The 11,862-nt window shown below is 38.5% G+C and overlaps 1 protein-coding gene across 1 annotated transcript; it reads right to left on the bottom strand.

Moving 5' to 3' along the window:
• Positions 1–4,308: 4,308 nt before the first annotated feature.
• On the bottom strand, positions 4,309–11,113 carry LOC149022961 (BTB/POZ domain-containing protein At5g48800-like). Its single transcript, XM_089150853.1, has 4 exons — positions 10,555–11,113; positions 8,002–8,068; positions 5,576–6,754; positions 4,309–5,097 (listed from the first exon to the last, which is right to left on the bottom strand). Exons 1-4 carry the CDS (start codon positions 10,626–10,628, stop codon positions 4,579–4,581), a joined length of 1,839 nt encoding a protein of 612 aa, XP_089006979.1. The 5' UTR covers positions 10,629–11,113; the 3' UTR covers positions 4,309–4,578.
• Positions 11,114–11,862: the final 749 nt, after the last annotated feature.

Genomic DNA, 11,862 nt, shown 5'->3' with positions numbered 1-11,862 from the left:
AGTGACAGGAAGCCACGAGTGGTGATAGAAGTAACAAAGGCTGAATAATCAAGGCCCAATCCATTGAGAACATGAAGACAAATATCATCATCTGAAACAGACTTACCGGTAGCTGCAAGTTGATCGGTAGTATACTTAATATGAAGAAGGTAGTCATGAATCGTACTATTACCTCGTTTCATGTTTTGTAACTGAAGACGAAGTTGCATAATCTTGTTGTAGGGGGTGTCGTACAGGTAGTTTCAAGATGAAGCCGGACTGCTCTGACTGTAAAACATCCAACAATTTGAGCATGAATGGATTCGATGAGCGAGGCAATAAGCCAACACATGAGAAGTTGGTCCTAAAGAATCCATGAATTGTAGGCAAGATTCGATTTGCATAAAGGATTGGAGTATTCTTCAATGACTATAGTTGTAACACCTAGCCCAAATCTAGCCCGAAAACCCGATCCGTTTTGCGTGAAGTAGGTTTTGTTTAATGTTGACTTTGAAGTTTGACCGTGATTTCAGTTTTACTATCTTTGAAAATCTGAGGAAGATGTCTTTGTGGGCCATCTCAGTAGAAGATATGGTGTTTGACCCAAAACCCATGGATATTGATGATGGTGTTTCCTTATGGAAACCTTATTTGATTTGGTGTTGAACTATTTATTTGTGAAGAAGAACTTGGTTGATGGACCTAAAGCTTAGTTGGACCTAGTTTGAAGACATCCCTCCATACTAGGTAAGTAGTACGATGTATTGAAAGAAGCCCATCCAAAAATATTGAAGTTAGGCCCATTAAATCCCTATTTTTGAACAAGTTGTCCAAGCAGTGGTATTTTGGTAAATATCTGTTTTTAAGGTTTTCAAAAGCTTTATTTCTTTTAATTTCGTGGTAAACTATTCCCACCATCTTTCTAAACCTCTTGATAGCATGGGATCGACCTTTGAACTTCCTCTTTGGCAACCAATCAACCAACAGGCGGTTGGTCGGTTGGTGAAACCCTAGTAACTCTTGAACTCTTGTGATATGTAAAAAGGGGGAACTCCATGTGTTTCACTCTCAATTTGTTTCTAAGTCTTTGGAGAACGTGGGAAGATCCCTAGATCCTCTCCTTCGAAGCCGAGAAAGATCCTCAAGCATCTGTTTTGATTTCTTCAACGGTTTCTCTTCTAAAAGGTTGGTATTCAATTCGCTTCTTCTTTAATTCATTCTTTCTTCTCTACTTCTGATTTTCTGATCATGAGAAGGGTATTACACTACTGTAATGACCTCTTCTTTAATTCTTTTAGCCCTAGAGTGAATCCCCAATTCACTCTATGATCTTGAAGCCATATGGCGATGATCCTTGAATTTGATTCCACCAAAGCTCTTAATGATACTTTCCCTAATTTCCTACCTATCTTTATTATTGTGGGGAAAGTCTCATATTATTACCATGACCTTCCCTTGTGTCCTCATGATTGAGGAGTTGATCCGTTTTTCCTTGGAACAATTGGCAACCCTTTATTTTCTATTAATTCATTGGACTCTCCCCAAAACCTTTCTTGATTGTAAATTCTTTGCCCTAAGGGTGAATTTTTATTCTCCCTAGTCTTTTCATGGGATACACGGATTCTTGTTAGTAATCCCTAATTGTATGATTTGAATTTATTTCCCTTCACTTTAATTGAGAACCTTATTTCTCTCATTAGTAGACCCTTTCTAATTCCATCTTTATTTGAAATACTAATGAGATTTTCCTTTATCTATCTCGGGTTGTTTTTGTGAGAATTAATTATGGGTAACTCTCATGAGAGGAAAAAGAGAGGAACAAAAAAAGGGGAAAAAATGAGGAGCCCAGGGGAAGAGCCGAGGAAGTGAACCTAAATGAACAAAGATCAGTAACAAAGGAAAACAGGGAGATCGAAAAAGAGAGACCGAACAAAGACAAGAGACAGAACGAGAAACCAGCAAAAAAGAAAAAAGAGAAAAACCAGGAGGGAAAAGGGAAGGAACAAAACAGAAGGGAGAAAAAACCCGGAAAAGAGAGCAAGAGGGAAACAACTCGACAAACAAGAGAGGACAGACTCCCCAGGGAGGGACGAACCAGAGCAAAGAGAAGCAAAACAGGGAGGGGATAAAAAGGAGAGGAGAAAAGACGGAAAAAGACAAACGAAGGGGAGCAGGCGAAAGAGGAAGGAAAGGAAGGAAGAAAAACAACGAGACGAAAGGAAAAAGAAAAGAGAAAGAGTGGACAGAGAAAGGATGAGAGAAAGAAGAGAAGGAGGACCACAAGGGAAGAGGGAAAAAGAAAGGGGACCCAGACAAAGGAAGAAAGACGCCAAAAGGAAAACGGAGAAAAAAGGAGAGAAAAAAGGGAGGAAAAGAACCACAAGAAGAGAAGGAGGGAGAAGGAGAAAAGAAAGCCAGGTGTCGAAAAAAAGAAAGGGGAAAGAGAGACACAAAAGGAAGGAAAAAATGCAAAAAAAGAGAGGCAAAGACAGAACGAAGAAAAGATGGAAAGAAGGGGGACGAGAAAGAAGAAACGCAGGAGAAAAGAGGGAGGGAGGAGGAAGGGAAGGAAGGCGGAAGAAGGGGAAGGGACAAGGAGAGAAAGAAGAGACAAAGAGCAGAAGACAGGAAAGAAGAGGGGAAGAAGGGACCGACAAGGGACGGAAAAAAGGAAAGGAGAGGAAGGAAAGGAGGGGAAGAGGGGGGAGACCAAGGAGGGAGGGGGGAGAGAAGAGAAAAAAGGGAGACAAGGGAAGGAGGAGCAAAGAGAGGGAGAACAGGAAGGAAGAAAGGGGGGAAGGGAAAGGAAAAGAGAAAAAAGAAGAAAAAGAAAAGAGAGAGGGAAAAACGAAGGGAAAAAGGAAAGAAGAAGAAAGAGGAGGGGAAAAAGAAAAGAGACGAAGAGAAGAGAAAGAAAAAAAAAGGAAACAAAAAGAAAGAGGAAAAAGAAAAAAGAAAAAAAGGAGAGAAAAAGAGAAGGAAGAAAAGAAAGAGAAAAAAAAAAAGAAGAAAAAAAATGAAACGGGAGAAGAAAAATTTGATTAAAGTATTGATATATATGATAGATAAAACAGGATCGGAGGTGAACGGGGGGGGGAGGGGGGGGGGGTGTGACATAGTTGTAGGAGGGCATATTGAGGAGCCATTTACAAGAGAAAACAATTCATAAGTCTTCAAGAGAGGAACAAGTTGCAACCTCCACAGTAAGTAATTGTTGTCCATGAGCTTGATGGTCAACAGATTGTTGAGGGAGGGAAGTGAAGCAAGGGGGGAAGAAAGAACCTATTGCTCTGATGCCATGCTAGAGAATGATGATTGAAGAGAGAGAGAGAGAGAGAGAGAGAGAGGCACTAGGATTTACGTGGTTCGATTGAATTCAACTTACATCCACGGGAGAGTTTCAGATGTTTTCACTATTATGAAGAGTTGTGTACATGGCTTCCTTATATAGAAATAGAGTCCTTGTTCATTAGTGTTCTAGGACTTTTGTAGTTGTGATCTTCTGGATACCCTGAGTTACAATGTTTGGATTTACATGAAGATAGGTGTTTTAGATTACATAAAATATTGACCAAGGTTTTGTAGCAATTGTAATATGTATCAAACTCTTCTTTGGGTTGGCTAGAGTCTTTATGAGTACCAATTGTAGAGTCTTTCTTGGATGTAGTAGCTAGTGTTTGATCAACTATGGAACTCTTGGAAGAGTCTTTGTGAATACCAATTGTGGAGTCCTTCTTGGATGTAGTAGCGAGTGTTTGATCAGCTATGGGGCTCCTAGCAGCTGTGGAACTCTTGGAAGCAACCCTAGCCGCATAAGCTTGAGATGGAGTGGCGGCTAGGGTTTTGGTAGATTTTTTAGAAATATCCCTAATATACCCTACAAGGACTTTGAACATGAGATCACTGCTTAAAATGTTGACACAGATACCACTCCCCAAAGAGTAAGAGGAAACATTCCTTTTTCTATATATTATATGAATTAGGAAAACCTCAATATATTGGAACTGATAGTGATAAAAGAGATAGGAGTAGTAGCACAACATGAATATAGTATTGCTCAAGAAATCTGCATATCTGTACACACAGAACAAATTTTTAAACACTGCAAAATTTGTATTTCTGTCCATAAATCTGAGCAGTTGTCATCATGAAATTATACTGGCATCATTATCCTTGTAAGCAATACCCGAAGTAGGTTGCCTTATGTTAATCGCTTTTCATTTCTGCTCAGGTTCGACTATTTATATGGTTCTTCTCATTTTTTTCTGAGTTTTTTTTCACATGAAATTAATAAATGTAAAATGACATTAGCACAACAATGGAGTGAATTTGTACTTTGATATAAACTTTGAATACTTGAACAGTTGAGATGACTATACATATGTTTTCTGCATGCATCTGGAAAGACTTCTCATCGAGAAATTCTAAGGATTAGAGATTTTCCCACAAAGAAAACCACTTCAAACGAAACAAGCCACTGGCTTGTTTCTAACTTAAGATATCATCACATAAATAAGATGGGTAGAGAGAACAAGATCAAGGATTTTGCAGAAAGAGAGGAAAGTTCCAAATAACTATTTCCTCTTCAAAGAGGACAGCTCATGCTCTCCCAATAATTCTTGAGTCCGTTCTTTGTGAAAACTTTGAGGGTGAACTTGATGACTTGGAAGAACTACGCCCGAACAAATTCAGCTTACTAAATTTCTTTGAGAAAGAGCTCATTAACTTTCTAGAGTTAGATCTTTCCATGTTCTTTTTCATGAAAACATGATCCCTCTCCAGATCATTCAGTCTCATCCTTAATCGAGTAAGTTCCAGTTTCAACTCTCGGTTCTCTCTTCTCAATGATGCATAATTGTCTCGGGGTGACATTGCTGCACTGAGTGCACCACTGCTGGTTCGCCATGACTGGTGCATTGGTTTATGGTCGTCATCTGGATAAGAGCAGCATAAGGCATTCCGAAGCCTTATCTGTTCAAAATATAGCACTTGGACAATAGACTGGAGAGGGAGACGTTCATTTTGTGCTGCATGCGCACCTGCTTCCTGTGAGAGCTTTTGGAAATCAATCAGTTTGCATAGCTTCTTTTTCTCCAAATCTGATAAACCTTGATGAGCCTGAGAAATGAGATCAGAAAACAATAAATATGTGGCATTGCACAGAGAGACAGGTCAAAATTTATTTGGATGTCAATGTGATTGCATAAAAAGTTTATAGTTCAAGAATAATATATGAACAGGTAATTGATGAAAAGAAGAAGGATCAGCTACCACCATTTTGCCTCAGAGACTTGTTGCATGCCTTGAAAAGCCTTGGAAGAACAATAGGGCACAACCCAAAGGTATCTTACTAGAATATGAATAATCTTTCTGAATTTATTAATGAAAGCTTGTCTTGCCTTATGGTACTGGTCATAGTGCCAAATTATATGAATCTTTCTCCTCAAGTTGAGTTTACTATGGTTCACTTACTTTCTTCCAAGCAAAATAGAGCTGTATTTCCTTTCCTACTGCTGTTTGCAATGCAGGATTTTTATTAAATAGAAAAGGGTTCACTTTAGTCATGTTATACAAGAAGATGAAAAGAGATGCTCACCTTGAGGAAAATATCAACTGCTCGGTAAAGACCATCATGAATAGTACGTGCATGTGCTGGTAAAGACTCCGCAATGACCATGAACTTGGTGAGCTTAAGATTTACATCTGCAGCAATTTCAGCAAGGTAATTATCCACGAGTTTTGCGACTTTCAGCAATGCAGTTTGAGAGGGTGAGTGGAGGCCATCAGATTCATAACCAGATTCATCTTCCATATCATCTTCACTGTCATCATGCTGAGAGAAGTTAACTAAGATTCTGTGGACAGTGTCAACATCAAATAAAGTGTCACCAGTATGGTGGAAAGATGGAACCAGAAGATCATCAAGAGTAGCCATTTCCAGCTGTGAACCAATCCTCCTCTCTAGATCAAGTCTGCAAGCAACTGAGCAATCAAGCATCACTGCAGTTCGTAAGAGCCCAAAAAGAAAGGTGATGGGGACAGCAGGTTTTTCTACAGGCAACAGGCTGACAATTGTCTCAACCATGGCCCTCTGCTCATAGGTAACAGAACCTGCAACTGAATCAACTTTTGTCTGGGTAGATGCACTCCATAAACTGGGTTTCTTTGTCAAAAACTTTTGGGCATAATTTACCAGTGACAGACTAATGCTTTCAGGACGGACCCCTCGACACCTCATTGCTGCTATAACTCTCTGATACAAGTCAATACGAAGAACAGACAGATCTTCGATCCACCAGTCCCCTTCAGATTTGCTAACCTGCTTATTCATGTGCAGCCTCCCTGAGCTGCTATACTCTAGTCGTGAAAAGCTAGAGGCTATCTGCTCTGCACATGCCTTGGAAGCAATGGCATCAGTACACCTGTTGACTATTTTCAGCTCATCGGCAAGAGGGAGTAGATTCTCACACTGTTGCAAAACTTCAACACACATTTCAAGGTTCTTGCAGACAATTGTATCTAGATATGTTTCAGCTCGAGAACCAAGGTTGTCTTTTGAATATTCCTCAGTCATTTCCAGGTAATCAGAAACACAACAAAGTTGTGCAACATTTGAGGATGTAATCTCGAAGTTGATGCCATAGCAGAACTTTGCGGCTAACTCAAATGAATCAGCACCACCAGGTAAGTTAACAAGCTCTATCCTGGAAATATCAGAATCTCTATTCTCTGCAACCAACTTACGGATTCGCCCACTTCTAGCCACCAGAGGAAACTGCATTTCCAAATTAAAATAATCAGAACCTTTGCAACATGAATATACAAATGTTAATTATATAGAAAGCAACACCAAATGAGAACAGATTATGAATGGAGAAGCATTACTATTTCAATTTCCAAAAAGAAATATATATTCAGGGCTGCAATAACTATAGAGACATAAGATTAAATAGTCATACTATGAAATTATGGGAAAGGGATATAAAAACCCACCTAAGACAAGATACTACTATTGTAGAGAACCAATTCAGGTTTATGCCAAAAAGATCCACTTTAAGTACTGAGGAGACTCGTGGAAAGATTTAGATATTTATAAAGGATCTCCATATACGGTCTTTATTAACATCCAAAAACCTTATGACAGAGTTTCTAGAGAGCTAATCTGGCAAGCACTAGAGGAGAGAAGAGGTTCAATGAAATATGGGACATAATTTAAGATAGTTATGATAGTTATGGAGATCAACCTTGGAATAAAATGGTTTAAGATAAGCAGAACAAAAGGTGGAGCATGTAGTGTGTGTAGTTAAAGTAAGATTCATAAAATGGTGAAAATGGATGAGTCGGAAATTCCACAGAGTGATTCTTTTTAGGTTTTTGAACTCCATGATTGAAAAAACAAAGATAACATTTCAAAAGGATTAATGTAGTGGCGACGTCGGTAGAAACTGTTGTGATGAATGTATTACTCTGAAACTTCAAGGAAAATTTAATAGGACAGTCATACAACTAGCTATGATGTGTGGTGCAAAATGTTGGGCAATTGAGAAGCATCATATAGATAAACTCAAAGTAGAGGAGAAAAGGATGTTGATATGGATGAGTGGCAAAACAAGGAAAATAAAGCCAGGAATGATTATTGGAGCTGAACTGGGACTAGCTTTGATATATGATAAACTACAAGAAAGTCGTTGTAGTGGCATGGCTATTTTCAACTGAAGCCTTAGGATGCTCCAATACAGAGGAGCGATTTGATTAAGTTTGAAGAATCTAAAGAGTTAGGGCAGACATAAAATGCAAAACTTGTGTCTTCTATCAATTACGATCTCAAATAGAGCTGGTTGAGTTCAGGATCCATGTAGACCAACCCTATTTAGTTGGGAAAAGGATGTTGCTGTTGTTCTTGTTGTTGCTGCTGCTGCTTTCAAATAACAAATAGCAAAGAAGCAACTATGAATATTTAAGATAGGGAACACAGGATTAAATGGCCACCCAAATTTGAAAGATTGAACTGTAGAGATTTACCTTATGTAAAGAAAATATTCGTCCACTTACTTCTATGGTAATATCACTAGGAACATCCGAAAAAATCCTGCAATGAGTTAATAGCTAATCATTGACAAAATAAAAGTAGGAATTTATTAGTAATCCAAAGCACACTAAAGTTGAAATCAGAAAATTTCAGTGCGGTGATTCTGGTTAAACATGTTGGGAGGGACCTTGGTGAAAAAAGGGGAACAGGGAAAAAAAATCCTTAGGGTCAGTTACTCGGTGTATAAGCAAATAATAAATGTCATGATCCCCATGCAAGCTTCAATATCATTATCTAAATATCATGAATCAAAATAATTCCAATTGGAAATAATGAGGTTACTCAAAACAGAATGCAGTTAATACAAATAACTAGAAAACTGTAGATTAACGTACATTTATGACAAGATTATTTATAAAAAGAAAAGAGAGCAGCAAGTAAAGGAAACACAGAACACTATCACTATTAAACTGCAACTACATGTTGGAAGAGTCATATTTCATTTAAATACAGTGACAATCGAATCAGCCAATGTATTACCATAGCCTTCTCTTCTTGGAAAAATAAGTTAATAAATTTAAAAATTAAATTGAAGCAGCATAACCAAGAACTTGGGCTGCTACTCATGTAGAATTGCACTTGGGTCTCTTTTGGGGATAGATTTTGCTCCTTCATCTTCCAACCACTAACTCAAGTTCCCAGAATTAGTATGTGTCCCTAGGAATTCCTCATCCCCAAAAGAAGTGAATTTTTGAGAAGCTCCAATGAACTATTTCACTCTTGATTCAATCTTCAAAAGTAAGCATCTAACTTAACAAGAAAACAAAAGGAAAATCAGGATCTCAGATATTGAAAGTAAATATGTGTTTGGCATGTGTTGTACGACCAATCCATAGCACCTATCTGGGGAAGTGTTTTGTAAGAGAATAACTTTGGTACGCTTAATGGATCAGAAAGTTCAAAACCAAATTGATGGTTTTTATTTTTTGAGGATGATGAGCTGAATGAGTGGAAAGAGCAGTTTGATTCCAGTCTAACTGGGGAGTACCACCAGCAGATAACAATACAAGTTAAATATCTTTTTGGGTTGGATAAAAAAAATTTATAAACACCCTGAAGGGAACAAGAGGAGAAAATACAATTGGAGGAGGGGGATAAGGCAAAGACTAAGCTAGCCTAGGAGGAATCAGCAAATTACCATTAACACACCGGGTAACACCAATGAGCCTTGGGGAATCTACAAAAGGTTCATGGAGAAGAAGAGATATCTTAGAGCTAACATCCTTGCAATCTGGTTTACAAGTTAAAAATTAGGTTGTGAATGTTTAGATGCATGCAACAAATACCAATCAAAGGACATTGGTATTAGGGGTTTGCAAGTATATTAAAATCTCTTAGGAAGTATGGTGGCATAAATTAAAGGCATTAGTCCAATAAAATGTCGAATAAGGATTTGGAGGTATAAGAATCAAGGAAAATATGACTTTTAGTAGATTGGAATGGATGAAGAGGATTTGTTTTATGTTCCAAATGCAGACATGTAAGGCTATGCTGATGAAAAGGTCAATACTCCTTAGTCTTTCGTACCAAACAAAATTTGAAAAAATATAATCTGAATGAGAAGGAATAGAAGAAAATCAATAGTGATTAAAGCATGTCAGCTTAACACCAACAGTGCTTCTGAAAGTAAGCTATTCTAAAAGTAAGCTAGCAAGCATGCGGAGACCTAGAGGTGTTATGACATTTCAGATAATGAGATGAACCCCCCCCCCCCCCATAAAACACCCCCAAAAAAATAAAATAAAATAAAAAACCAACCATGATATCTGGATGGCTGTGGTTCCAGCATTCTAATTTCTTATTTTATTTTCTACATTTTCTTTGTCAGCTTCCTCCCCGGGGGGGTTTCAAATTAAGATGGGAATGCTCACAGGGATAGCTGAGAGAGAGTAGTGGCGATCAACAATTTTCAATTTGATCGAAAAGAGAACCTAAATGCCTATGCCAGAGAATTAATCCTAATCCCAATTGTTACAAGACATCACTATTATGAAGTTGAATCCATTTTAGTACCAGATATCCTGGAGATGGAATATGATGAAGGAATCCACAGTTAAAATTTTATCAGACGAACTGAGGAACTGATCCATTGAAAGAACAAGGTGGATGTTTCTATTGCAATCAAATTGACTCCTAACTTCCACAACAGTTCAATTAGATGCATTAAACTCATTTGCTTAATTTAATTATTCCTCTCAGGTATATGCTGGGAACAAGAAAAGGCTTCTTCCTCTACTGAAATATAATTACAAGAAACACCAGAGAACCCACATCATCAAATGACAAATGGGTATTGGAACAGGACACATAATATGAAAATTTCAAGCTACCCAGAACAAAACGCACCCACATCATCAAATGACAAATGGGTATTGGAACAGGACGCATAATATGAAAATTTCAAGCTACCCAGAACAAAACGCACATTGGAAAGCGCATAAGCAGCAAAGAAGACCAAAGTACAGAAGGAACCATAGAGAACAAACCAGTCGTTCGAACGGTGCCTGGAGGATTTGGACGAGCTGAGCTGCTGAGGGTGCTGCTTGTCGTGGCGATCCATTGGGCAGAAGCCCAAGAGATGACAGTAAAGAAGTGAGGCGAGGGAGAGAAGGAAAGAATGAGGTGAAGAGTAGAGGGAAGATGTAGTAGTGAGAATTGAAAACCAATTGTTGCTGGTGATGGTGTTGTGCTACTGTCCCAAGCCATGAATGACACTGTTGGTGGGTCATACAGAGCTTTAAGCTTTTAACCCTTCCACTGAATTGCCGAAGCCACTGGGCGTCTTACAGTTTCATAAGTCAAAACCCAAAGAGGGTTCGATGAGTTTGAGTGGAAAGAAGAAAAAAAGCAGTTATTTGCTTCTCTTCTTTGCCTTGGAAGTAAAGGGTCAAAAAGGAACGGAACAAAACGGAAAAGGAAAGCAAGCAAACACCAAAACGAGAATGATTTCTGTTCCATCAGTCTATCTTCTGTAATCAAATTACAACGGTCGTCATTTTCTCCATGATTGCTTTTCCCACGCTATGACTGTGGCAATTGATCGGGCTTGAACCGAATCAAACCCTGGTTGGTTAAAAAAAATGGAAAATCGATTAGGTTTTTTTTTTTTTTTTGGCAGGGGGTGGGGGTGAAAATTAGGTAGATCTTGATGGCATGGCATTCTCCGAGTTTGAATCTATAAGTGGGCTCTAGCACTATATGTGGTTTAAAAACATCAGGGAAGCACATTGCTCTCCCCCGACGGGAAGGTGATCTGACCCACGTTTAAGGTGGGACCATGAATTCTAAGGTCATTTCCACAATCCACATTATGTGAATAAGGTCTTACTTCAATGCTGCGCAATTAATGAGAAGCACTGAGCTGCGGCAGCTGCCTATGGACCAGATCGATTCTGGTGGCCAAGATTCAACCTCGACCACCCATTTTGATTTTCAATATTTTTCTTTTTGAACTACACCACTGAGAACTCAAAAAAAAAAGGGTGGCCAAATTCAATCTCGACCACCACTGGACTGTAAGCAACTTAAGATTTGAACGGTAAGCAGCTCAATGTTGTTTGCACAGCACTGAAGCCAAGCACGAGTAATGTTACGATAGTAAATTCAAGTTCTGATCCTTTGACTTAAAAGAAACCTTCTTAAATGTGAAATTCTTGAGTACCTACCTCTCTATTTATTCTGTCTATTTTTTTTTATCCGTTAAAGACTTTCATTAAGTAATAGAGCTGCTACAACTAAAGGTATCATCAATGAAGGAGCCAAGATTTGCTTAATAGTCATTTCTATCCTACTGA

This window comes from Hakea prostrata, chromosome 3 (assembly GCF_041222555.1).
Source record: "Hakea prostrata isolate BN-2017 chromosome 3, UWA_Hpros_2, whole genome shotgun sequence".
NCBI classification, from domain to species: domain Eukaryota; kingdom Viridiplantae; phylum Streptophyta; class Magnoliopsida; order Proteales; family Proteaceae; genus Hakea; species Hakea prostrata.
Note: the sequence above shows the minus strand (reverse complement) of the source record. Positions and strands in the feature narration are given on the sequence as shown.

Excerpts from the sequence above, each read along its gene's own strand:
- LOC149022961 (XM_089150853.1), bottom strand. The coding sequence starts at position 10,628 with ATGGATCGCCACGACAAGCAGCACCCTCAGCAGCTCAGCTCGTCCAAA. Across the intron at positions 8,069-10,554 it reads AGGCACCGTTCGAACGACTG|GATTTTTTCGGATGTTCCTA; the intron begins GTTTGTTCTCTA and ends AACTCATTGCAG. Across the intron at positions 5,098-5,575 it reads CAGTTGATATTTTCCTCAAG|GCTCATCAAGGTTTATCAGA; the intron begins GTGAGCATCTCT and ends CTCATTTCTCAG.